The 27,960-nt window shown below is 39.1% G+C and overlaps 1 protein-coding gene across 4 annotated transcripts in view; it reads left to right on the top strand.

Annotated features, from left to right (window-relative positions):
* Positions 1-355: 355 nt before the first annotated feature.
* Positions 356-27,960, top strand: part of NNT (nicotinamide nucleotide transhydrogenase) — a 45,109-nt gene continuing 17,504 nt past the window's right edge. For 3 of the 4 annotated variants that reach the window (XR_012670818.1, XM_075136253.1, XM_075136254.1), the window contains exons 1-17: positions 356-462; positions 1,456-1,650; positions 8,500-8,729; positions 9,886-10,103; positions 11,588-11,675; positions 12,383-12,471; positions 14,078-14,265; positions 15,037-15,170; positions 16,907-17,098; positions 18,243-18,396; positions 19,294-19,455; positions 20,220-20,330; positions 21,114-21,259; positions 22,221-22,416; positions 23,045-23,278; positions 25,174-25,334; positions 26,073-26,252. Coding sequence is in view for 3 of the 4 variants with exons in the window: in XM_075136253.1 (XP_074992354.1) it covers positions 1,500-1,650; positions 8,500-8,729; positions 9,886-10,103; positions 11,588-11,675; positions 12,383-12,471; positions 14,078-14,265; positions 15,037-15,170; positions 16,907-17,098; positions 18,243-18,396; positions 19,294-19,455; positions 20,220-20,330; positions 21,114-21,259; positions 22,221-22,416; positions 23,045-23,278; positions 25,174-25,334; positions 26,073-26,252 (2,634 nt within the window). In the remaining variant the exon portion in view is untranslated. The remainder of the gene's footprint in view (positions 463-1,455; positions 1,651-8,499; positions 8,730-9,885; positions 10,104-11,587; positions 11,676-12,382; positions 12,472-14,077; positions 14,266-15,036; positions 15,171-16,906; positions 17,099-18,242; positions 18,397-19,293; positions 19,456-20,219; positions 20,331-21,113; positions 21,260-22,220; positions 22,417-23,044; positions 23,279-25,173; positions 25,335-26,072; positions 26,253-27,960) is intronic. The other variant, XM_075136256.1, reaches the window with a different exon arrangement.

The raw sequence follows: 27,960 nt of genomic DNA, 5'->3' as shown, positions 1-27,960 counted from the left end.
TGCCGGCGCCCAACACCTGGCGGCTCCCCCAACGGCTGCGACGACCTGAGCCCTGGCAGCGATACCTTAGTTTCCCTCGGGAAACCCCTCGCCCGAGCCGCGGCGCCGGGCAGAGCGCAGGGCCGCCGGGCACAGCCGCCGCTGGGGAAGCCGCCCGGCCGCCCCTCAGCCGCGCGCGGGCGCCTGAGGCGCCAGCACGAGGGCGAGCCGCCAGCAGCACGCAGGCGCCACGTGACGGACACCCCCCGCCGCCCCTTTCCACTTCGGGGACGGGGACACCGCGTGACGCGACCGCTCCGACCTCCTCGTTCCCCTCACTCCTTCCGGGTTGGCGGGCAGGCCGCTCCGCCCCCCGCCCCGCCCCGCCCCGCAGCGCCGCCTCTCCCCAAGGTCGGTCAGTGCCGCGGCGGGGCCGGCGCCGGCGGCGCGGCTGGGGGGTGCGGCGCTCAGCGGTGCGGTGAGGTGAGCCCGGGCGGGGGTGCACGGGGCCGGCAGCGGCACCACCACCTCCGCATTTTCCCGGTGCGGGCGGGGGGTGGCCGTTGCTGAGGAGAAGGCTGCGGTGTCCCGCTCTCGCAGCGCCCGGGAGCGGCGGGAAGGAAGGGCGGGGGGGAGGAAGGACGTGTGGGAGGAAGGACGTGTGGAGAAGGCAGGTGGCGCGGGAGGGGGCCCCCGGGAGCGCTCCCAGGCGGGGAGCGGAGAGGTGGCGGCTGCGGGCTTCCCCCCGGGCGAGCGCGATGGCCGCCGGCCGTTGTGGCGGCGGGCCCGGGCGGCGGAGGGCGAGCCGTCTGCCCAAGGTCAGTCAGTGGCCGCTGGCTATAAATAGCGGCGGGAGTGAAACGGGGCCGCTGCCTTGTGGGCCGGGCCGGCGGGGAGCGGTGGGCCGCCGCCGTGAGCGGCGACGGGACGAGGCGGGACGGCACGTTAGTGCGCGGCGGCGGCGGGATTTCGGGCAAAGAGCCGTTTCCTCCGCCGGCGGCCACCTGCTAGCAGGGCGGCCCGGCTCCCCTGCCCGCTCCCCGCTGCCTCGCTTGTCCCACTCCGAGTGCCTGCTTTGAGATGTCCCCTGAGCCCCTGTACGCTGATGTCCCACTCAGGGTAATTCCCGTGGGAGCTCTGGCTGGGATTTGCATTATTTATCTGGTTCCTTGGGGCGCAGGAGGTTTTCACGTGTCAGAGTTGCTTGTTTGGAGCAACGATGTGAAGAGGATACAGTCTTGAGTTACAGAAATATGATTGCTAGGTCAGCTTGTAATGTCAGGCCTCCCGTGGGCTTGTTACTTTAGTTGTCTTACTTAGTTTGAGAAAAAAGTTGCTGTTTTCTAGGTAGAAAGAAAAGGTGGGGAGAAATGATCATCTCATGGCTACGGGCAGTGGACTGGACTTAAGCTGCTGAGTTTACATACCTTCTGTCTAGTATCATTAATAATTCTTGCTTTGTTTTTACATGTGCAGGGATTCCGTACGTGGCAAGGAGTCTGCTGTGAGGTCTGGGCGAAATGGCGAGCCTTCTCCGTATTGCTGTTAGTGGGTGTTCAACTCCTGTTTTTGGCAATGTGTTACTACCTAAGGTGCATTCTGCAAAGATGCCGTGTTTGCGAATGTTTAGAACCCACCAGATGCTCAGATCTCAGGCGGCTCCAAAGCCAGGTAAATTGATTAAACTATTGTAAATAATCTTCTATTTTGAAACATCAAAATAGCTTGAATTTACCTTTCAGATATGCATTAGTATAGAAAAGACTTAAAATAAAAAGAACACTCTCAAATCATGTCAGCAGCTTACTTGAGTACAATTTTATCCTGGTTTTAAAGGGCTTATGCAGAAGGTGTTTGTGTTTATTATGAATACTTTGGATCCAAATAGCTTTTAAGGGTAGGTGGTCAGAGCTCCTGCTGACACTTACCTTGCTTGAGGGAAGTATTTAGACAAATGCTTTTCTTAGTTAAAAGCCTGAGTTCCCCATGAGATTTGGTAGTGCAACTCTTTGTGTGCATGCAGGGGAAAATACAGCTCTCGCAAAGAAAGCATATGCAAGCATAACTACATGTAGATGTAATTATCCCATCTAAAAAATTTCTTAACTTTGTTCAGGAAACTTTTAACGTTGTACCACTTTGAAGAACTTTTGATCTGCACCTTCATGCATAGGGTTTGTTGGTATATTTGCACTAATAACATTTTAATGCAGCTAATGGACATGTTCAGGTATTTTCAGGAAAAAAAAAAGCAGGAGGGAATGGGGCATCCTTGGTTCCAGTTTATGATGTGAGCCTGGTGTATGAAAATCAGAACTGACACTTTTTTGCTATGCTGTGCATAGCCTGACAGCTAAAAGACCGGAGGACATGGTTTAGAGATATTTTTGCCCATTATGCTGTGTGGGTCATGTCTCCCTGAAGGAATTTGGAGACCCTGCTTCAGGGCGGATCTAGGGTCTTCTCAGTCTGTGACAGATTCATATGTAGAGTTAGACTGATTGTACTTGTGGTGTTTGGTTCTTCCAAACATACACAGCAGGTAACTGCATTAGATATTTTGGAGTATTAGAAAAGTAGCGCTGTTTGTGAACAGAAGTGTCTGGTTGTGAAAACACGGGACATAGGATTAGACTGTGTAACTTGGACAAGGCTTTGTTGCATGGAATTTCTGGCAATCCTAACGGTGGCTGGTGGATTTTGGGGTCCTTTCAAATCGATGACCCAATGTTTTGGAGCTTCTGAAGAAATATGATGAGAGGAAGAGTTTCGTTACTCTGAGGGTTGCCGATAATCTGTATTGCATGGCTTTTTACCACAGTTGCATGGTGAAACCTGAATTTCTTTGCTCTGACAGCCCAGGGATCTGGGGTCTGTCAGAACTGATCAGGTAATAGTTTTGCCATCCTATGAATTTGTGATGCTGCAAATTTATTTTTCCATATTCAATATCTGAATGAAAGAGACATCTGCTTGTCCCAATATGGCAAATTGTCCCTTTGTTGTGAGTGTTAACCTGGGACGTAGGAAACTAGGTTCAAAGTTCTTTCTCAAATGTCCCAGGTAAGTGCCCTTGCTGTTGTTTGAGTTTGGAATCAATTTTTGTATTTGACTTTGACCACAAATTTGATCATGAAACTGAAAGATCTCTTTAGTTTTACTGAAATCAGTATGCTCGTCTGTGTGTGTGTACGTTTTTTTGTTTTTATGAGTCACTTTTCAGGAATTTTTCTGCAAGGACAGAAAATTCTGATTAGTGTCATGTGTTTAAGCATTCAGTGTTGTCCCTTCAGATCTGTCGTGTGGAAGCCCTTATTTAAGGGCGAGTAGTATTCATGCAATGCAGTTATTTAGTGCTGAGAATTATAAGTTTGGTAAGTCTTTTGGTTGATAATTAAACTGGCCTTATAGTTCATTTTGGTAACATGAGATTTGTCATTCAGTAGAAGACAAATCAAGGATAAAACAGCCATTGAATGACAAATTAGTAGCAGTACTATTGCCTGTGTATACTTTTAAAGTGCTTTTGAATCAAAACCTAACAGCATGTAAAATAGCTACATTTTATTCTTAATTTTAGAAGTCATCTTTGATTATAGTGACACTTGGTGAAATCACTGTCGTACTAAGAAGAGTAAGTTTTCTGAAAAGACTAGTGTCACAGTAATTCTTCTTTAGCCTGTAGTTATTACTTCGTTCTCTCAGATTAGCTTTCATATAGTCCAGGATATGTTACGTACAAGTGTAACAGCTGCTGGAGGAGTGAAGAGGTTTAGTGTCAATTGAAAAGTAAACTTGGAAGATGGATACTTTTCTTATTGCTATTTATTTTGCTGCTATTTTCTTTGTTTCTTAGAAACACAGGAATTTTCATACAGGAGTAAACAAGTATTCCTGTAACCTGTCTCAAATAGTCGCTAGCACCAGATGCTTCAGAAACAGATGCAAAACTTTCCCAAGCCCTGGGAAAGGTGCTTACGGAGTGACCGACTCTGAGGTTTCCAGTATACTTCCAGTTTGGTTTGTGCTACAGCTCTGTGGCTTTTACCCCTCTCTATCTTGGGATTTTTAATGTCCTTTTTATTTTGATGCTTCTTTCTTAAAATTTCCTGTTTTTTTCCTAAATCTTGCAGAACTTTTAAACCTATAACAATTTATTGTCAATTAATTCTCTGGATAAGCTGTATATTATTTATAAACCATAGATATTCTCCTTTAATTTCCTTGGGGGTTTTGTATCTCCTTGCTTATGTAAGAAGAGGAATCAGGTGTTTGTTTAATCTTCTGTACCATTCTTTTTTTTTTTTCCTTTTCTTTTTGCCAACATCATATTGCTGTTCTTCGGAATATGTCCTCATCTTCAGAACAGGTGAGATGGTTTGTTTAAAGGTGGTAGTAGTGTAACTTAGAAATTAGGCAGGTTACATGTCCTGTTTTCCCATCCCAGAACATGTGGCATATATTCAAAACTTCTCCTTTCTCTTTTCTGGAAGTCAGTCTCTAATAGTTGTTGATACTATTTTGCTACAGACTACTTCCTGAAATCAGGTAGAGAAGATGATAACCTGTATTTTTCTCTATTTCTCTACGTACAATGAGTTTTCGTGATAGTTTTAACTTAGGATCTTCTTTGAACACTTGGTTTGTAGATGGAAGTTAAATGGAGAAAATTGCTTTTATAGTTATTTTTAATTGTTTGATTTCTGAAGCTTGAAGATGTAGACTATTTTGCTTACTTGAAATTTGAGACTGTGCTTTGAATATGTCCTCATTTACACAGTCGAGATTGAGTTAAGGGGATTAGAAAGAGTGGCTTCTTACTAGTTCTTCTAAATTCTAATTTATGTACATTCCATACTAAGATTCTAAGGCCTGTGAAATTTAATGATTCTACTTTTGATAGCGGCAGAATTCTTTTGGTGTTGATTCTTTGTATCAAAAAAAGTACCGTGTATCTCCTACTCAGTGAACAATACGTTGAAAATCTTCATGTGACTCAAAAAGGTGCTCAAGGTATGTATATTGTTCTGTTTTTGGAAAATGTTCTTGATGTCATAAAGCAGTAAGTTACTGAAACATACACAAGGCAGTTCTTAAAGAGATTATCTGATGTGGAGGCTTGGAAAGGTAACTTGGAAGCTTCACTCTCTCGTGCAGTTTTAAACCCATGGCAAGGATAGCAGATGTGCTTTCTCAAAAAAAAAGCTAGATTGAGATCCCAAGTTTATAATTCTAGATTTCAATGTTTCAAAACTAATGACTTAAATGAAATTGCTGCGTTCAACAAATCAAATCTGAGTTCATAGTATAGCTTCCTTCAAACATACTATTTATCATACCCTGTCGTGAAGTTTTAACATAGATCTTTGCTTTGCAGTTGCAGACATCTGCTCCTTTTTGGTGAGGAATGATGTGATAGCTCAGGGTAGTCTGCTTGAAAAATGTCCTATACCTGCTCTAGCTAAAGACTGGCAAACTGACATCTTGCTTCTGTATTCATTTGCTTCTATATTCACTGGTTGCTAGAAATTTGATAGTGTGACAGAGGAGAAAAGAAAGTGAGAGGCAAATGAGACTTGTTGAATATTTATCTTGGATTTGATCTCCCAAAGCATTGGACGAGGGCATAGTCCTCAGTATTGGTCTCTGATCATTCTACTTACTGAATAAGGTGCAAATCCTTTCTATCTGAAAAAGTTTTACTATTTTTACTGCGTGCAAGATGTAACAATGTGAAAGAAAGAGATGAGGAAACACGTTCGGCATGCAGCAAGTGCATATTCTTGTCCCATCCCTCATAACCTTTTACTGTTCTACTTTTGTACGTACACAAAAGCAAGTGAACATCAAGAAATCAGAATCAATTGTCATTTGAACTTGGGCCTTAGGAGCTAAAAAAAAGTAAATTTTTTGCTTGAGAAGTGTATAAGCTTTAGTCAAGTATCTGTGTGCCTTTAAATTTGCAGTCATCCTTCCATTCCCTGTATGCAATAATTTATTCCTTCCTTCCTCTGCATTTGTGTGCTGCAAAAACTTCCAAAAGGAGAAAGAGAAGGTAGCACTCCAGTTTTTATTTTCTCAATGCTTCTTGAAGAACTTTTTGCCTTCTATCCTAGAGCTACTTCCTTTCTGAAATTATGGTTAGTCTCTGTTATTTTAACAAATTTCAGTCTTCTAGGTTTCCTTTCCGCTTCTAAAAGACAAGAGAGCTCATTTGCACTTGAGTTGAGTTAGTGAAAAGTCAGAAGTAGGACTTTATTGTGTAGTAATTAGGAGAAGAGATGAGGAGAAAGTTCTCTTCAAATGACAAGGGTAATTTGTATGAGTGACATCAACAGTTACCGTAGCTTTCTTTCAAGTGGTTAGTGCTGCTGTGATAGGGATGCCCTGAGTTGAACAGTGATGATTAGATGTGGTGTATGCTGATGAAGCAAATTTTGGCAAAGCATTGTTACGTTTGTGGGTCTGTTGTTTTAAATGCGCATTCTTGTTCCTGTTGTGACTTTATGTTCCTTTTAAAGCATGTTTTTCTGAATTTGATTTTTGTCTTGTAGTCTAAAGAATTTTAAATGTTCTCCAACATACAAAATATCAAAACACTTATGTCTTCAAATTATTTGTTACCATTTTATTAGTTTAATTTCAAAGAGAAAGCTAAAATTAAAAAAAAAAGTAAAAATAATTAGAAGTAATGCACTTCTTTGTCTGGTGATCTTTCGTTCTGTCTTTTTGTTGGATGTGTTCAATCAGTTTTTTTAATGGGCTAGAAGACTGAGAAGTACAGGTAGCTATTCAAGTACCAGTTCTTAGCAACTCTGTATTGTATTGTCAGAACATTATGAGTTGGTAGTATTTTGGAAGTTGTTTCTAAACGATTTTCACATGTTCAACTTTAAGCACCTTACAGTCCCAATTTTATTTCATAGATAGATTTAGATTTAAAAATATCAAAATAATTCAGTTCCTCAAAGCTCTTATAGTATGGTATGTTTTTGGCTTTGTTTTGCTTGTTTCTATCTTAAAAAACAAACTGGGGAAAAAAGTGAAAAGGAGACCTTCCTAAAACGTGCAACACATTACGAGTCTGATACAATTTTTGTAGCACAATACATAGTATTGATGGCCAAATTAAAAGCAGATTTGTAATTTAAAACAAGCCATTCACTCCCTCTTCCCCCTTTTTTTTTTTTGTTTGGTGGGTTTGGTTTTTTGGTTTGGTTTTTTTTTTTGGTTTCGTGTGGGGTTGTTTTTTTTTGTTTGGTGGGTGGTTTTTTTTGGTTTGGTGTGGGAGGGTTTTTTTTTGTTTGGTATGGGGTTTTTTTTGTTTGGTGTGGGTTTTTTTGTTTTTGTTTGGGCTTGTTTTTGTTTGGGTGGGTTTTTGCTTGTTTTTTGTTTGTTTTTTTTTGTTGTTTGGGTTTTTTTTGTTGTTGCTTGATCTTTAATATGAGTGACTGCTTAGGCTGCTCAAATTATATTTCATTAATATATATGTGATGTAGGTGTCTCGTGTATAAATGTCACAATCCAGGTTTAAATTGTGGATAGGCAATCCACAAATAGAAAGCTGGTGCAGAACTGGGTCTGTGGGCTGGACTGCATGCTGTCTAGTGTAATTGAAGCAATGTGGTAGTTTGATATACGATTATTCTGCTTGAGTCTGTGTATTTATAAATAATGTATTTAAACACTTGATTGGATCAGAGAAGTTTAACTCTCAGATATTAGAGTGGAAGCCGACAAATTGTACATGATCAAAGTTAGCTGTTTGTAATTTGAAACGTTAAGCTAAAACTGATAAATTACAGCTCCTATAGTTTCCTGATGTTATTTAGTAGAGCTTTGAACAAGTTAAGACAAGGAAATAACATTGAAGAGAAGTCTAATTGAACAAACTAGTAGACACATATTCTGTTATTCTTCAGTTACTCCTGAATTCACATTTTTCATTTCTGTAGCAACTCCTAGAGTACCTTACCGGTGTAGTTATGCCTTTCAATGTAATTTGTGGTATGTAAGTTACATTCATTAATAGTGATCTGAGACAACTGTAATTTGATAGACATTAAAAACATGTTCAGTTAAAAGGCAGTTCAGCTGTTCAAGCTCATTTGTTTATTTCTTCACAATAAAGTTGAAGTGACTAGAGAGGGATTTAAGTTCTTCTTACCTCAGCTAGAATGTTTTATCACCAGAACACCATGTATTGTGTAATTGGCATTCTGATTTATACAGTTAGAACTGTATAAATTCAGATGGCTATGAACTGCACCAAACACTTGTTACTGCTTGTGTGGCTGATTGTGCTGACCTGCTGATTCCTCAGAGAACAGGGATCTCTAGCAAGATGGTGTAATTTAAGGAAATGTAACTACACTGTAGGAAAATATCATTCTGCTTCCTCATCTCTTAGGGGGGAGAATTGCTAAGTGTGACACGTCTGCATGTGTCTGAAGAATACCATTAATATAAATTCATTAATCTTTAGTGCAACTAATGCTGTTTTATCTGCCACTCTTACAGGAATTCCTTATAAACAGCTGACTGTGGGTGTCCCCAAGGAGATATTTGAGAATGAGAAGAGAGTGGCTCTATCACCGGCTGGAGTTCAAGCCTTGGTTAAACAAGGCTTCAATGTTGTGGTGGAATCTGGTGCTGGAGAAGCTTCCAAATTTTCTGATGACCATTACAGAGAAGTTGGAGCAAAGATCCAGGGGACCAAGGAAGTTCTGGCTTCTGATCTGATTGTCAAAGTAATTGCTTTATTAATATATTTCCTATTACATTCTTTTTGGAGAAACATATAGGTCAATTTTTTTCTAATAGTCTGCTGAAAGTTCAGTAAGTAAGCTCATTTAAATTAATATTTTCCATTCTAAGTTTTGATTCAATTTTAGTCTGTCTGCCTTTTGTTTTCATGGCTCAGGTGTATACCTACAGAGTAGTAAATGACAGCATTGAAAAAATTGAGGATAATATCTTACCAAGTTTTTAACTACCTTGGAGGAGTTGTGTTTTCTAGAGCAAGGTAGACTAGTTCCAGACTCTAATCAAATAAGATCCCTGCTCTCAGAAACTCTCGCTCCAGGATTATTAACACACAATGCAAGTTACTCTTTAGGGAGAGTTGCCTGGAATTTTGAAGATGCAAGTGCCTAACTTTTCTCAATCAGCCAACCAACAATTCCACAGCAAGTGTGTTTGAAAAGTACTTGTAACTAGATGAATTGCAGCTGATTTGGGAAGACAGCTAGAAGTGGAGTTGCTTTAGAGATATTAGGTTGTGCAGAGTCCTGAAGGAAAAACGAAAAAGGCCTTAAACTTGATATTGAGGCTTTCTTTAACTGCTGTATTTGAAGTTATCCTGTCAGGATTGAACATAGAATTTCTGTGAGCTAGTTTGTGAACAATCCTTTTAAGTAGGTTTCTCTTTGAAGAAAAGTGAGAAACTCGGACGAAGTGAATGCGGATCTAGATGAGTATCTGCTGGACTTCATGCTTGAAATTCCCTGTATGTAATAGTGCATTGCAACCTCATAGTGATTCTTATCCTGTAGAGCTTAATTGGCACATCTGTTCAGTAATAATTTTGCTTAAAAATGGCTGGTTTTGGGGCAGCTGTCTGTCATAAAAGGCAATAACTGCTGGTTAGAAGCCATCAGATCTTCCTGAAGGTATGTGCTGACTATTACTGCCCTGTCACCAATCTGCCTAGAGCTAATTCTAATATGTGGACTGCAGTTAAGAAGTGCCGTTACTCAGTTCAGTAGTGTCAACAGCCTTTGATACACTTCCTTCCTTGTGTACTTTGTGGAGGGGAATGGGCAGACTGCAAGCTGGGAGAAAGGAGGTGGAATGTGTTGTGATTTATTTCCTTTGATTAATTTGGAAACTTGTCTCTTTCATCAGGTAAGGGCTCCTATATATAACTCGGCTCTAGGTGTACACGAGGCAGATCTTTTTAAGACGGCGGCTACCCTGATTAGTTTTATCTACCCAGCACAAAATCCAGACCTCCTGAAAAAACTTGCAGAAAAAAAAACTACTGTCTTGGCTATGGATCAGGTTCCACGAGTCACCATTGCTCAGGGATATGATGCACTTAGCTCCATGGCCAACATTGCTGGGTATGAATCTTATTTCTCTCCCTCCCCTCTCCCCCCCCCCCCCCCCAGCTTGAGTAAGTATAGCTGGATTAAAAGCTATGTACTTTGATATTAAGTCTATCCAAAACAATTCTGCATCTCTATTTTCATACAGCTGTTTCAAGCAGGATGAAGCTGTTGGAGGTACCAAACAACTTCTTAAGTGTCATGGTCAGCTTTGCAGCAGATCAGAGCAAGGCTTTCAAAAAAAAAAAAAAAAATTGAAGGCTGTTCTTCAGATTCCTATACTGCTTCAGATTCCAACTGCTTTGTCTAGTACCTTTTTGGTCTGAACTAGATCAGAGCAGGCTCAAAGATATCCTTAAGACAGCTTGAACACAGATTGTCTGTCATTGGGATCTATTGCTGTTGGGAGCTAACTAACCCAAACAGTGCTCAGTATGAATGCAATTGCCATGGCAGATGTAAACAAAAGAACAAATACAATCAGACATCTTCATGCTTTGTGACTGGTATTGTAGTGAATTAAAATGTTATTGTCGTCAAGCTGACTTCTATTGTCAGGTTCTTTATTGTTCTTTTTTTAATTTTCTTGACTTTTTACATAGATGATGTCTGTGAGGCATAATAAGCCTTGGAGAAGGCTGCCAGTTTTTGTGGACAGCAGCAGTATACATCCACGTACATGTTTGGTTACCTCTTTACGTTTTCATTCTGTGTAATTTTACTAAAATATAGACGTTCATAATGTATTAAAGGTATCACATCTACAAGCTGCATTCCAAATTAGAACTAATTTTATGGCATACAGACCTCCACATGTCCCTGCTAGAGGTAGGAAAGAGTGGAACGGGACTGTTGAACCACAACACTGTTAGTAAAAATGCAAGAAAATGTGCACTGTTAAGAAAAGACATAATTACACATTAATCTGCATTTTCAGATAGCTCTACTGATGCTAACGTGGTGTCCAGCCACCCATTCTCGGATGGCTACAAAGGGATGGGGCGAAAATAGTAGTTAGGTTAAGCTATTTGCCCTAAATCATATAGCTCTGCACAGTTAGGGTCAGAGTATCTTTTTTGAATCTGTGCTTGCTTGTCTGAGTGACAAAACTGCTCTGGGTTTTGCAATTGCCTGTTCATGTTTCCTTCCCTAACAAGCCTCAGGTTACAGCCTTTGAAGGTAGCTTCAAAGACCACAAAGTTAACTTTTGGCAAGTTACGCGTTTATTATTCAGGTAAAATTTTATTTGAGAGAGTGAATAGTTGTGGACATCCAGTATATTGCAGTCCAAAAATTCTGTCTGAAAATGCATTGCATGATCTAAAAAAAAAAAGCAAGAAATATGAACAAAGACAGACTATTAAACTCAACAGTAAAATATTAAACTTCCTTTATGCTATGCATGCTGTGGTCAAATGTTCATCCTTTTGATTGTTGTCATAAATGGAGTTGTACTGAGCCTGGGAAAATACTGATGTTTGTTTGTCCTTAATTGACAGTTACAAGGCTGTGGTACTGGCAGCAAATCACTTTGGTCGATTTTTCACGGGTCAGATCACAGCTGCTGGTAAAGTTCCTCCAGCAAAGGTATGTGCAATTAAACAGATACTGTGGCAGAAGAATATGTGGATTCCTGACCACAGCTAACCACTGCTGAAACTGTGTTAAAAGGCTTTTTTCCTGCCTTGGGGCTAGTTCTAGAGGCTTTAGAAATCGCTATAGTTATTCCCATACCAATTTTTGTTCACTACCTGTAGTGTCGTATTTTTTTGGAAACAGTAGAATAATTTGACTTTTATTTAAGTGTGCTTAGTTTTAAACATCAGTCTAGCTATACATGGATGATTTTTTTTTCCCCCCCAGAAGGGGAAAGGCAAGGAAGCAGTTAAGAAAAGTCAGAGATGTTGGGATTTCGGGTGTCTTGAAGGCTGTGGTAGAAAGGATTGCTTGATTGGAATTGCAGGTGGATTGGGTTCAAGAGAAATGAAAGTAGAATTAGGGAAGGAAAAAAAAAAAAGAAATTAAGGAGAAAACCTGTACTTACTTACTTAAACTGTTAGCTACAGATGTCTTCGCTCTCAGATAAGTGGAGTGAGGAGTTACAGCTTTTATACCGTTAGATTTATGGGGCAGCTTTACCAAAGTCATTTTGGGATCTGAGTCCTAAGGTAACTTGTTTAAATGGCTGGTTAATGAGATGTATCTGCAGTTGTGAAAGCAGTACAATGCTGCTGCTTTTCTAACCAGCTCTAGTTTTAGTTTATGCTCCAGGCATGGTGATGGTATCATTCTAGGTCTTGATCATTGGAGGAGGAGTTGCTGGCCTCGCCTCTGCAGGAGCAGCTAAATCGATGGGTGCAGTGGTTCGTGGATTTGATACTAGGTAGGTGTGTCAAAATGATAATAGCAATCTGAACTTATTTTAAGATTAAGTAGTTTGTAGCTGTGTGGCAATGAAAGCACTTGTACTGCACTGAATCACAATTCCTTTCCTACCATTTTTATTCGCTCATTATTCCTCCGTTTTTTACACCTCAAAACAACCAAACCTTCCAGAGTCCTCATTAAATCACTCAGAACTATATGAAAAAAAATTGTTGCTTTATGAAAATGAGAAAATGAGGACTTTTATCCAGAATTTCATGTCTCTTCTTGGGCACACAGGGAAAATAGTAAAGAAATAATCTTTATGCCCTCGTTTATAGTTTGCTTTGATCCAGGTTCATAGCTGCATACTCTCATTCACCTCTACTCTCCTAATCCCAGAGAGGCCAGCTAGGAACTCTTCGGAAAGACGCTTCTTTCAATCTACTGAAGGAGAGAAAGAGATCAAGTTATTTTATTTATGAAACTCAAGGTGAAAGAAGAGAAACTGCAGCTGAAGCTGCTTCAAATGCTGCCTTCCTCAGGTCTCTTCTTTATGTTCAGAAGGATTATTTTGTCCTGTAGCCATTTTTTAGAGCAATAGACTGGGAAAATTACAGTCTACAAACATTTTTCTTCTTATAGCTACAGGGACTGCAAACTTCATTAAATTTTTTTCTACTAAATGGCCTTCTTATCTTGAATTTGTATGTGCTTAATACTGTATTTGCATTAAAATTACTTATACAGGTTTGTTTTTATGCAGAAGTGGCATCTAGTGCTACTTAGCTGTATCTAATGTGGAAAGAATAAAAATGAGTGTATCTCCAGATTTATGATGTGCAATATGAAAGAACCTTCACTCTGGTTTGTTAGAAAATCTGCATATGCTTTAAAACAAACTGGAAAGAGTTTATTTTTCTTAAAAGCATGATCAAAATCTGTCTAAAACTTTTCAGATTTTTTTAATTCCCTTAAGCATCCTGTATACTTTTATCTTGGTGTGCAAGAATGTGTTAAATCCTCTGCATGTTGTGAATGTTCACCTAACACTGAAATTTAGTCTCATTATTTACTGTAATATCACGTGATGCAAAATAAATTACAGATTTACAGGATAACTGTAAAAAAAACCCAAACCAAACACAAAACCCCAAAACACAACCCCCACCCCCCAAAGCCCTCCAAACCCAATTTTCCCTGTGAAAATAAGACTACTAGTATTTCCCATTTCACAGATTAAAGACAGGGCCATGTGTTGTGTATTTATCAATTGTCTTGGGCATCTTAGGGCTGTAGATTTACCTAGTCATGACAAGAGAAATGATTGAGCAGAGTTAGTCAACAGTTAAACTCCAAGCTTTGAGGCTTTTCTTGGAGCTACTCTGCCGACTATGCAGGAAACTGTAGGCTGCCTTCATTCCTTAACCAAGTATCTTCATTAAGGACCTAACATTAGTGATGCAATTAGTTTTTTCACTAAATACAGAAAGCTGAGGACTTCAGTTAATCCTGGAATAAGTTTTAGATCTTTTGTCTGAAGACTGCTACTAAAAATACCAGAAAAGTCATGGTGGATTTTTAAAGTAGTGATTGTTTCTTCCCCTGCAATTTTCTTTTCCTAGAGCTGCAGCTCTGGAACAGTTCAAGTCTCTTGGTGCTGAGCCGTTGGAAGTAGACGTAAAAGAGTCTGGAGAGGGACAAGGTGGTTACGCTAAAGAAATGTCCAAAGAATTTATTGAAGCGGAAATGAAACTCTTTGCCAAGCAGTGCCAAGATGTTGATATTATTATTACTACAGCGCTTATTCCAGGTACGTTTTATGTACAAGATGCTAATTTTCATTTATCCTGTGTGAGTTGGCATGTTTTGGAGCTGTGCCTGCAATGAAAACAGAGGTGTTAATCAGTTACGTCTGTGTGACCATGTACCTTTTCCCTTCCCTGATAAATGCCTGTTTTTAAAGTGTGTGCCTTTTTTTACAACTTTTGTTTTCACAAACTAGTAGTCTTTGAGTCAGTATCATGATGTTTTCTTATTAAACAAGGAGTAGATAGTAATAAAGTAGGAGTATCTAATTCTCTTGCATATTTATTGCATCACTGCTACTTCTGCTCTCCAGCTTGTGCACTGAAACAAGTCCAATTGAAACAGTACTGTCTTTTGTAGTTGAAACATAGTAAGGTAAGGCTTAGATTTTAGTGCTTTGTATTGCACAACATCTGTCTCTTAATAACTTCTGATGTAGCGTGGTTTGTTTCTTTTTTTTTTGATTATGACTTGAATTGTAAGATTGCATGTTGGTCAGTTTACTGAGGACAAAATTGGACTTGTCAGCATCTTTGGTAGACTGCCCATGCATACCTTTTTTTATATGCTTGGGAGCAAGACGTTGTAGCATCTCTTCTCTCTGCCTTTGTAAACAGACCTACTGTGGCATTTCATCCTAGGTACTAATTACTTGAAAATTTTGCTTACAGGAATAAGATTGAGAGAGAGAGAGAGAAGGGGAGAACTCATCTCCTGAGCTCTACAGATAAAAAGCTGTATTTTGTGTTTAACTTACTATGCCTTGTCTTGTCAGGCAAAAAAGCTCCCATCTTGTTTAAGAAAGATATGATTGAATCAATGAAGGAAGGTTCAGTTGTTGTGGATTTAGCTGCAGAAGCAGGGGGAAACATTGAGACTACAAAGCCTGGAGAAGTGCATGTTCATAAGGTGAGCATTTTAATCTTCTGATTATTCTCAGTTTGCATTAATTCACACTGTGCTTTAAACTGTATGCTGAAAATGAGTAGCTGATTTTGCTATTTGGGCTTAAGTAATCCTTTAGATTTGCATTTGGTCACAAGTCGTCTCTATGTATAACAATTTCAAGATTTTTAAAGAAACAGATGCCTTTGTATAGTGCTAATTTGGTTGTTAAGTATGGAAGTGTTACTATTTAAACTTCCAAGTCCACTGATTTGTCTCTGCTGAGTTGAGGGTGTGGTTTGATTTCTGTTTCTTGGTCTACCTAAAGAGACAGCAATAGCAGTAGCTTCTTTGACTTGCTCATCACCTCCCACAACTGGAGGTTAACAGTCCCTGTCATAGGTAAGCTAAAGAGGTTCAGACTATGTCAGTGCAAAGTCTCTGGCTTAGCTCAATGTAATTTCAGTTTCAGGAGGGTGCTGTCTTTGTATGTCTTTAGCTTTGCCAACATGAGCGTATCTGCCCTAGAGTATCCAAACCACTTGTAACCCAAACTAGGAGTAGTGTGAATTGGTTCACTAAAGTAAGCAATTTTCCTCTGGACTGAACTAAGTATTTGCTCCAGCATTTGTTGGCTCAGTTGAGAGCTTGTTTTTCTGCTTTTTGGGTTTTATTCTTATTCTTGTGAGAAATCTACTAGCAGTTAGAAATTTGGGTGATGGGATTTAAAGTAGCAGATTTCCAAGGTTGTTATTTGGTAACATAAGGATATAATGGTGTTACTAGGGAAGCCTGTAGGACATACTGCTGCCATGGATATCATTAATATAAGCAGGCCAGTGAATGTATATATCATGAGTCACTCATTGTATTTGGCTTTGTGGTTTTCAAGGGCTTTTGATGTCATTGCTTAAAAACTGAAATTAGAGTATGTAGAACAGAAATAAGCAGATACTTGCATGAAGAATTTATGTGGAGTGCTTTTAGTAAGAGTAGTATTGCCCCTGGATATACCATACTGGCACTGAGCTGTGGAAAAGAGCAGCAGTGCAGAACTATTAGCAGTGTGTCAGAGCATTGCATTAAGAAGCCAGAGTTCCTGGAAGCATGTATGGATCTTACCTGTAAGTTGTAGGAGCAGTGTTTTGACACAAGCCTGCTTGAATATGAAGAGTGTGTGCCAGCCTCAGCTTCCCATATCTTCCAAAAGCTCAAAAGCGTGATAGCCAGGTATACGCACATCTGTTCTTTAAGTAGTGTGGATATATTATGTTACATCTTTACATAAATGTGAATCCGGGCATATTACTTGCAAAGCTAGCTAGCTCTGAGGAACCTCCCTTCACTCCTCTGCCATATAGAAAGTTGCATCCAGTGCATGCCCTCCAGAAGGACTGAGAAGCTGCCAAGCGTTGTGCAGGATAATCTGTTACCTGGTTGCTTTAAGAAGCTAAGTTCTGAGAGAACAGTAGGATTTGGACAGGACAAGCTCTTGCACCAATACATTTTCCTCTCTGTGTAGGCTTGTTGCTAATAGCATTTAAGGTGTTGGGTTAGATCATTTTGAATTCTGTAACTGTTGTGAGTAATCCTCCCCTGACTTAATAATGTTAGAGCTGCAGGTAACAGTTTTAGCTGGGGTTAAAAACAGAAATAAGTGAACCAGTTTGGGTATATATTTCTAGAAGGATATATTGGAAGAGATGCTGCTTTTTCAGAGATTGAACTAATCCTTAATATTTTACTTGAATTTTTTTCAGGGTGTTACACACATTGGCTACACAGACCTGCCTAGCAGAATGGCTACGCAGGCCAGTACTCTCTATTCCAATAACATTATCAAACTCCTAAAGGCTATTAGTCCTGACAAAGAGAATTTCTACTTTGATCCAAAAGATGAATTTGATTATGGAACTCTGGATCATGTTATTAGAGGAACTGTAGTCATGAAGGTAAGTCAGTAAATATTCTCTTCTTAATTTGTGAGTACGTACTTTTACATTTATCAGTGTTGTCTCTTTAAAATGCATTCAGAGATACTGCATGCCAATAGACGTCAGATGTGCCTTGATGGACAGTGTGGGCAATCGTGTCTGTATTCAGCTGAATATTCCTCTGTCCCTTTTTGTGAAGGGAAACCTCTTTGCTTTTGTCATGGTTAAACAAATACGTAATGTCTACTATTGAAAAATAGGAAAAAGGTTAAATATGCATGTTATATTCATGTGATAAAACCATAGTTATTTAAAACATCTTTGAAACATTAATACAGGACCAGAAAAACATTCTTCCTTTATTTATTTTTTTTTTAAATAAATACATGTTTCTGCTCTTATAAGAGTAACTTCAGAAAGAACTGGTGGAAGTAGAATATGCAGCATACTTTAAGCTCTATTAGGAAATAATAAAATACAAACTTAGGACGTGGGCCAGTATGGGCTCTCCTCCTGCAACTATTAGGAAATAATAATTTGCAGTTTAGGTAAGAGGTATTAATTTCTCCTGAGTTTTGCTGCATAATGTTGCCAACACTTCGTAATGCTTATGATATCTACTCTGGAGGAGGCTTGCATTGATTTCAGCTCTCCCAGACCATTGAAGTGGTGTGTACAACTCAGGTCTGACAGCTCCACCAGTTGGTCCTGCAGAGGCCTGGAGAACAGCAAGAAATGTGAGACATCATGCTTGTCCTTGGGGGAGGTCTGGGCAGGCTCTGATTACAGTTCAGATATGTAGCAGATTTTGCTTTTTCCAAGACCCTGTTTTATTTTGCATAAATGTTTTCCATTTAAGAAACTTTACCTCTTGGTTTTGGTTTCTGCTTTCAAGCCTTGTGCTGTGTGTGTTCCGCCAGGTGCTCTTGGATGCTGATATTAAATCTTGTCTGAAAAACGTGTAAACCAGTATGGTTAACTTGGTCAGGCTGTACTGATCATCCAGGCTTGCAAACTTCTGCTGATGCAGAAAAGGAAGATGTTACTGTGGCATCGCTGTAGGATGTTAAGACTTACCTGAATTGCAGGATTAAGAAGAGTAGGCTCCTCTAACTGTAAAGCATCTGCCATGTTAGGGATAACTGTAAATATCTCTTGTCAGGATGGCAAGGTGATTTTCCCAGCACCTCCACCGAATAACATTCCTCAAGGAGCCCCTGTGAAACAGAAGACTGTAGCAGAGCTGGAAGCAGAAAAAGCAGCTACTATTACACCTTTTAGAAAAACTATGACTAGTGCATCTGTATACACAGCAGGTAGGCAACTTCCAGAGTTGGAGAATCAATGTGGAGTGCTCCTCATTTGGCTAATACTTTTAAGTGACTCCTCATCTTACTCATTCAATTTAATAACTATTTGGGAGAGCAGTTGATTGGTGGTATATCCTAGTGCAAAATCAGTGTAGTGTAATAATTGCTTTTGAGAGGGAAAATACAATTTTAGAAATTTAACCAAAAGTATTAACATTTCAAACAGTACTGACTCATGCTGTGTGCATGTATGTGTGTTTGACTTTATTTAAATATCAGTAAAATACTTAAAATTCTGAAGGACACCTGCTAGGGACTGTGCCCATACTTTGCAGCAGAATCTATTCAATGCCATTGCTTTCTTCGAACTTTCATGTACTGTATAAGATGCCCACAATCTACTGAAGTATGGAGAATAGGACATTTGTGTTGACAAACAAATATTGGCTGCTCTTGCCATTTGGTATTATGTGTGCATCAGAACTTCTGCATGAGGTAATTAATGAATTGAGTATTCTTAATTTTAACCTCTGTTCTTCATATGCACACTTTGAGTCTTCCAAGTCGTTTCTCAACACGATTGTGACTCCTCTCCATTTTTGCTATAGAACAGGAGAATGACAGGATTCAGTGTTGGTGTAGAAACCTATCTTTGCTGCTTTGTGTGCATGCATAGCAAAGATGTATGTATTACATTTACCGTTTTATTTTCTATTGTAAAAGAAACACTTATAACCAAAAGAGCCTTGAAGCTGAGAAAGATGATCCAGCTGATCTTGAAACAAGTCCATGCAGAAAACTCCATTTTGCTTTTAGCTCAATGCTGGGCTCCTATTGTACAGAGTTTAAATGTAAGAAACCATTGAAAAGTTACAGAAAAGTTTTGCTGTGCTTTTCTTTTAGGTTTAGCCAGCATGTTAGGACTGGGCATTGTAGCTCCTAATACTGCCTTCACGCAAATGGTGACGACATTTGGCCTAGCTGGAATAGTGGGATACCATACAGTATGGGGTGTGACTCCTGCTCTCCACTCTCCACTCATGTCAGTGACTAATGCTATCTCAGGTAAGTAGCTGTCACACAACAAATATTTTCTATTTTAAGTAAGCACAGCTTCTTTTACTCAGACTTTAGACAGAAGTCTGCTGATGTACCTTTTAAAATGCCAAAGAGCCTAGTACTACTCTGCAGTCTGAGTTAACTTTCATAAATAGCAAGGACACTCCTGAGAGTATGTTTTTTCAAAACAAGAGCAAATGTGGTGCTGTGTATTTTTAATTTTTGTAAGTAATTTTTTGCTCTTGACCCGTTTACTTTGAAGTTTGTTTTACTTGGAGTGCTGCAATCTGTCTTTTCACAGAACACATCTTCCCTCCCATCTCGTGTCTTCCATATTTTCTGCATTCTTTTCTTCCTCTCCACAAACTATGTGTTTTGAGAGGGGAGGGAAAAGAAAAAATTCCTAAGTGACCCGTAGGAGTCATAACTCTATGAATATGTAAGATTTTATATATCTGTGTGTATATATGTGACAGGTCATGAGTCTGATCTACTTTGACTGTTAAAAGCAAAGTTTCTTTTATCGAACAAGTACTTGGAGGCTGACTCTGTGCCTGTACTTCAAAACTATATTCATATACTAATTTTTTTTCTTTTGAAACATGTTTGTATTGCTGAAAAAGACCATGGTATTCTTTGTTTAAATAGTGATGTGTAGTGTAAGGGCCAAAATTTGACTTGACTGGTACCTGTTTGACAGCTGAAAGGAAACTTGGATATAGGTGTAGGGCCTTTTAAGGTTCAGTAACACTATTTTCTCTTTTAAATAGGACTAACTGCAGTTGGTGGGCTGGTATTGATGGGAGGAAACTATCTCCCTGAAAACACTCCTCAAAGTCTAGCAGTACTTTCGACCTTTATCTCTTCAGTCAATATTGCAGGTATGAATGTTGGGTTTTCTCCTGAGGGTAACTTCAAAGCACTTGTGTAATTCTTTTATTTCTTCTAGCTCTTTAATTGTATAGATTCCAGAAATACTATTCTGGGAATAAGATCTGAGAACATCCATCAATAAAGAACTGCCCCCCTCCCCCCCCGAATTTTCATAGTAGTTATTGTATCTAGTTTGCACACCCTGTGGTATAACCTTTTTTTTAGGGAAGCATTTAAATGTGCATTTTTCTCTTACAGTATCCTTTGGGCAATCATTATATGAAATGCCTTTTCCTGTATATCCCAAGATGGTACTGCATTTGTCCTTGTATTCTTTTTCCTGCTTGAAAAATACACTAATGGCATAGAATAAAATTCTGCTTGCTTGAGCTTCAGAAGTCCCAGCTTCACGAACAAAAAAAATAAGAAAGTGAGCAATGTGACTTATAAGTACTGCTTTTTGCTAGAGTAGGTAGGGATAAGAACACAGTTATAAATTAAGCTGTGTCCTACAGTCAGCATAGAGTATGAAGCCAGAGCAAGTCCTCCAGGCTTTCCAACTCTTCCTTTTATGAATTTCCTCCAAAGGTTAAAAAAGACAAGAAGATCTCACCCTGATTACACCTTTGTTTCCTGGTGGTTTTCCAGATTACTAGCTTTTCAGAGGCTTTATTGGTGTCAGTTGCTAACTTTGTACGGTATTACGGTTTAACCAAATATTTCTCTTATAGCTTGGCATATGCTTAGTTTCAGATTTTATTTTTGTAAAATTGTTCCTTTGCTGTGGCCAGGTGGATTTCTAGTTACACAGAGAATGCTGGATATGTTCAAACGTCCCACAGATCCTCCTGAGTACAACTACTTGTACCTACTTCCTGGTGGTCTATTTGTAGGAGGCTATGCAGCTGCTCTCAATGGTGGCTATAATATTGAACAGGTAAGAAGATAACTTTGTGGCTCTTAGCCCACTGTGCACAGCATGGTATGCTTCTTCACCGTGTACTCTGATGAGTAGATAACAAATTAGCCATGGTCTTTTCATCAGCTACGTATTCCCACAAGGCCAATTTGAAGTTGATAAACTTTTAGCTTGCAATCATACCCCAAATGCTGAATCTGCAAATTTGAAGAGCTTTGTGGTTTTTTTTCTGTAAGGCAGCAGATGCTTTGTTATTTACTGGACAGTTTTCATAAATTGAAGCTTAAATATTAGAGTGACTGCAGAAATCAGTCTTTGGTTTAAATGTTTCTGAACATTCAACTTGGTGTGACAGTTAAAGTAGGTATGACATCTGGATGGGATGAGATTTCAGCACAGAGGGATGTACAGGGATTGTACGTATAGCACCTTTTATGGTAAACTTTTGTTTGCATTTGTTCTAATAGTAAGAAAAATCAATGTGTATTGCCTTCTGTGTTTGGAAAAAGTAAATCCAAACATACCTTTATGCCAGGGGCTTGTAATATATTTGAGTTTTTTCAATTATCTAGACATGTACAGCTCATTTAATTTAAGTTTGTTTATACTTTTTGAAAACAGGTGTTCAGATGTGCCATAAGCAAATTCTGAAACTATTTAGCTTTGGGTTTGTACTAAAGAAAAACTTGCTTCCGAACTGATGAGGAAAATTGGCTTGACTCAAGTTTAGTATTCGTAGTGCAGATAAACCAAGGTCATAAAGTGGGGAAGAAGTTTTAATAGATATCGCATTTTAATTGGCCAAAATCACATCCTGTACAACAGTTTCTCACAGTCAAGAGTTTTGACTTATACGAGAGAATAAGTCAAAGAAGAAATTCTGAAGAAATCATCCCTTTTGTGTAATAATCGGAAAGATTTTTGTAATGGTTATGTTTCTACTTCATGTATGCATATTGATGTTTTTCTTATTTTAAAGATAATGTATCTGGGCTCAGGCTTATGCTGTGTTGGTGCCCTGGCTGGTCTGTCCACCCAAGGAACAGCTCGTCTTGGAAATGCTTTGGGTATGATTGGTGTTGCAGGAGGTATAGCAGCAACTCTTGGAGGCCTTAAACCCTCACCTGAATTGTTAGCGCAGATGTCAGGCGCAATGGCACTTGGTGGTACCATAGGTATGTGTATGATACTATAAACTAACAATATATGCTCTATAAATGCATTTGTGCAAGCTGTATACACACAAAATAGTGTATAGCTCACAAGTGAACTGACTAACTTAAATTTATGGCTTGTGTATGTTATGCTGCAAATGTGCGGACAAAGAATCATAAGTCCCAGGAGTTTTATTAATGCATCAGGATATGGCTAAAGAATGGGGAGACTGGTGGAAAAGCAGGAGCGCATCATTTCTGTTAGGAAAACTGGGTATGCAGAGGTGAATGAACTTGCCCAACTTCATACTTCTGTTTAGCTCTTCACTGAATGCTGCCAAATTCCCTTTTTCACACTGTGCTTTTGTCACAGAAAATGCTGAATTTCTCAATATTTAGTGAAGCTTCTAAGAACGTGATACGCTTTAATCTTCTCTCTAATTTCCATGATATCCTCATTGCACAAAATACACATATGCAGCTTTCAGTTAAATACCGTAGCAATTTCTAGTGTAGAACAGATTTTTCCATTGGAACAGGCATGTGTGTGCATGTATTCATTGCACACTGAACCATGATACATTAATTTCTAGCTGCACAGATTGGTTGTGTTTTGTAAGACTTCCCTTCTGTCTTCAACTCTCAATAGGTTTGACGATTGCTAAACGCATCCAGATTTCAGATCTGCCTCAGCTAGTGGCTGCTTTCCACAGTTTGGTTGGTTTGGCTGCTGTGCTCACCTGTGTAGCAGAATACATGATTGAATATCCTCACTTCGCTACTGATCCAGCTGCAAACCTCACCAAGGTTGTGGCGTACCTTGGCACGTACATTGGTGGAGTGACTTTCAGTGGCTCTCTTGTTGCTTATGGAAAACTGCAAGGTGAGACCTTCCATTCAGAATTAAGTATTTGTTAAAGGTTTTTTTTGCCCCCCCCGAGGTTTAGCTCTGCCTTTCAACTGCTGTGTAATTGGAAAGAAACCTTGTATTTTGCATCAGGTAAAAGTTTCTATGTTTAATTGTTATGAGTGTACTTTTTTCTTTTTAATTCTGTTTAATTTATGTACCGCTTTAGTTGTGAAAGGTTTGTCTTCAGTGCTTGGACATACTATTGCTATTAATTACCAAGTCATGTAAGCTTCCCTCAATTCATCTTGTCTAGAAATAAGTATTCCTTTAGTGTTGTTAAGACACTACCTGACATTGTTTCTCTGATTTTTATTGAACTTTTATGATCACAACATCATATTCCTCAGCAAACATTTTAATTGAAACCCTGGTGTTGCTGGACTCAGTGAGCACTGCTGATATTTATGGGATTTTGTTCTTAGCATTGCAGGCTTCATTTCGGTAGGTAGCTTGCGGTATCGGTTGAGACTGCCTCACTTCAAACCATTCAGTTCACTGTCTATTTACCTACTGTGCAAATTCCATGCTCCACTTACTGTTTTAGTAAATATGCATTCTAAATTAAGTACTCATAATTCCTGATTCGTATGCACCTGAAGGTTGCCATATTGCATCTTTTTTATATTTTGTAAGCACGCAGCTTTTGAGAGACTGAGATAATACCTGTACTAAGAAGTTCCGGCTAAGAGCTTCCTCTTACTAATCCTGTTACTAGCTTTGCAATAGTTCCTTTGGGAAACATCTACTTGCTTTCTTCAGTGTTTATGAGACCAGCCATTGAAGGAGGAAGCATGACATGGATGGAAAGCTGTCTTCTCTAATAATCTTTTGTCAGTAGTATGTATTTCTGTTGTATTTCTGCTAAGTAGTTACTCATTTCTTTCTTCTTTATTTTTTTTCTCTTCTCTTCTCCGTCTTACCCCTTCCACCACCTCAGTGATTTGTGAGCATGTCCCTGGTGAATTTCACTGCCTGTTTCAGCCCATTTTACTGTTTTTGTTTAATTTTTCCCCCTTGCATTTTCGTATCAGCACGATAATAATAAGCTTGTCTGTACTATTGAGTTAGAGGTAGTAGGCCACACACTTTGACTCCTAGTTCTGGGACCATCAGTTCATTCTTTCCCTTGAATTCAGCTAGATTTAAATGAGATGCTTGGTAAGCAATTACTTACACCAAAAGTAACAGATAAACTTGCATTATTTTTACTCTTTGCTGTGGTGTTTGGGGGCGGAGAGGGGAAGCCTAGGGTGAAAATAAATATGTGATTGTCTTTTTAAAACTGAATCACACAAATACCGAACCCTCTTTTCCACTCGAGTCTCTGCCAATGTGCGAAGCTGTGGGAAGTCTGTGTGACTGGGGGTGCTGGTGAAATTAAAGCATTTGAAAGCAGGAGTGTTTTGTATTTGGGGTTGTCTGTGTAGTCATATTTTTCTAAGCACACAGCTTTTGAGAAACTGAGAGGATACCTGCACTAAGAATCTCCACCTAGAAGCTTCCTGTTGCAGAGTGTCAGACACAACATGCAAAGACTTGGGGCCAGAATGAAAGTACGTTCTTAAAAAAAAAAAAAAACAAAACAGGGCTTTTCAAGAGGAGAAAAGATTTTTGTGATGATTCTGAAGCACTTCAGTGAGATTAGGAAGTAAAACGAGTTTAAACAGGAGTATTTTGGAATCTAGGGTAAGTTTGAATGTGTTGGAATACTGAGTCAGCACAAGGTCTCAGCTTCAACTAACTTGTTTTATCTTCTGCCCCTCGCTTTTTCTTTTTTAAATTTTTCTTTTGCTGAGGTATTCAGTCTTCTCTGAAGACAGGGTCTCATGCATATATGTGTCAATCTCTGAATATGCATTTGATTGCAGGTATCTTGAATTCTGCACCATTGCTCTTGCCTGGTCGACATGCATTGAATGCAGGATTGCTGGCTGCCAGCATTGGCGGAATGGTTCCGTACATGATTGATCCTAGCTACACTACAGGAATTACTTGCTTAGGTTCTGTGTCAGCTCTCTCAGCCATAATGGTAAGTCGGGGAATTGTAGGAGGTGAAATGAATTAAACAAGCAGTTTGTTCTTCAGCTTTTGCAAGTTTGCTCTTAATGATTGTGTTTTACCATACTGAATCACAATTGTCATAGTGCCTGTATGCTAACTTGCAGTATAGCAACGGACTTTCCTAAATCGAGCTGTAAACCAGAACTGTTTCAGAGAACCAGCATGTATGTATATAATTACTTTTTGCTGCTATGACTTAATGGAGCCTTTTATATGGCAAACTGGTACTTTAAACTTTTTTGAAAGTTTATCCTTAATATAATTAAAAGAGCACTGGATCTACAGGTTATCATGATAACTTAGTAAGATTATCCCAATGTATGACTTCCCCAATTCACCCACACCAGCTCTTGCAAAATTTACCCTGAACGTTACCATTCTGTATACTGAGTCTTGCAAAGATTGCTCAGTATGAATCGTTTAATGATATGAACAATTCCATGGAGCTGGTAGGATATTTTTGTGAGTAAAAATATGTGACTAAGCACAGGATGGAGGACAGTGGAGTGCCTTCCTGTTCTCCCTCAAGAGACAGAATTGGTAAATATAATCCTCAGGCCACAGCTTGATGTCTCCTATGTTGAAAATACTTGAATAGGTTATTAAGTAGCTTGATATTTATTTTTCAGAGCTGCAGGCAGACTGTCTTCTCTGCATGTTCTCCTTCGTCATAGCTTATACTGAAGCATTTTCTTTCCTTTTCCAGGGTGTCACTTTAACAGCAGCTATTGGAGGTGCTGACATGCCTGTAGTTATTACTGTCCTGAACAGTTATTCTGGATGGGCTTTGTGTGCTGAGGGCTTCCTACTGAACAACAACTTGCTGACCATTGTTGGTGCACTCATTGGCTCCTCTGGGGCCATCCTCTCTTACATCATGTGTGTGGTAAGAAGTCAGCAGAAATTCTGCTTGTTTTCCATTTAATGAAAAACCTTATTCAGCATGTTTGCTAGGAAGATAAGCAATCGGAAGACCAAACTACTAGGTTTTTACAAACTAGAAAATTCTCGATTGAAATTGTTGGACTAGATGTCAGTCATCTCTATTTGGTTTGGAGAGATATGTACTTCAAAACTGAGGAAAGCCTTTGCATTGACTTGGGCGTTGAGGGTTTGAATCTGGACTCAAATAGGTATGGATTACTCGTGCGCTCAGCTGTGTGGTGGGTTTTTTTTTTTCTAGTCATATCACTCTGCAGTGTTGTTAAATTTAAACTAAATTTAAAATCAGTGGGAGATACTTTAAGTAGTGAGTTCCTTTAAAAAAATGTTTGGTTTGATTAGAGAGTAATTTAAAGTTCATTTTTTGGAGTGTAGGAAAGTGTGCTACTTGCTTCAGAGCAGCTACTTCGAAGTACCACGGGGTGGCAGCAGGCTTGCATTGATGTATTGCTGATACTAATGTCTGTGTCAGAGCAAACTTGGGCTTCACTTCTGTGTGTAAATCATATTACGTTATTAGTAATAGTCGTCTTTTCTCTGGAACACTTGTACAGAAGTCTGTTGTTTTCCTGTCTCTCTCTCATTTTTGTTTTCAAAGATGGAGAGGTAATGCCTTAAAGAAAAATGTTCACAGTGCAACAGCTGCTGACCTCTTGATTCGCTGTTGTGTAATTCTGCTTCAGTTTTGCTCTTGTGTTCTTGTATGATCAGCATCGCTGTTCTCCTGTCCTGATGTTTTCCTATGGTCAGACCTGGCTGTCGTCTTTTACTTCGTCTCTGCTGATAAATAGTGTTATTGCCATGTTAGTAATGTTCAGTATCATTCATTTTTATCTCTCTTGAGGAAAAATTTCAGAAAAGCTTATCATTAAGTATTTTTGTGCAGCTTTGTGGAGGTGAGTTCAGATGAACAATCCCAGGTATGAATTTTAAAGAATCTTGTTTGTTCTTGAACATTTTGTATCTCCTTATCAAAAGGAAATCAGATTATGTGGTTCATGGGACATCTTTTTATATGTAAATATATATACATATGTATTTGTATACAGTCAGTAATTTAATCCATGTCAGTAGAAAGATGATGCTTAGTGGCAACACAAGTGTGAAAAGTATGTTCTTTAAAGATCAAATTCTTGTAAGTCTTGGTGAAAATATGATCTGTTGCGTATGTATTTACCAGTAGGCATAGTCACTCTATACCTTCATTTTTCTTTTACTGTCTCCTTCCTTTTTTATTTATTTTATTGCTAGCTCCTCTCAGCACTGCCAGGGAATTTTGAGATACTTGCATCTGTTGGTTGGAGGAACCTAGATAAGTAGGAAGCCTGGGGAAGTAACTAGCAAAATAGTTATGCAGTGACAGAGTGGCTTTCCTCTACATATTTCTCAAATTTCAGGAAGTTTCGTTTTTGAGGTAGTATTATAGAAATCTTTTGCTGCTTTACATAAGCTTAGACAATTAAAGTTGATCAGCCAGTAAAATTAAAATTATTTTGTATAATTTCTGCGCAATAAGCAGGATAACTTGTTTCTAGACCAGCATTTTTCTTTTCTGCTTTACTTCCTTTAATGGAAATCATTACTTTTAAAAACATTGTTATAATCAGGGGATTAAGTATCATTGTCTTGAAGTTGCATTTCAGGAGAAAAAA

This window comes from Calonectris borealis, chromosome Z, assembly GCF_964195595.1.
Source record: "Calonectris borealis chromosome Z, bCalBor7.hap1.2, whole genome shotgun sequence".
NCBI lineage: Eukaryota > Metazoa > Chordata > Aves > Procellariiformes > Procellariidae > Calonectris > Calonectris borealis.
This window is presented reverse-complemented; position numbering and strand designations above follow the sequence as displayed.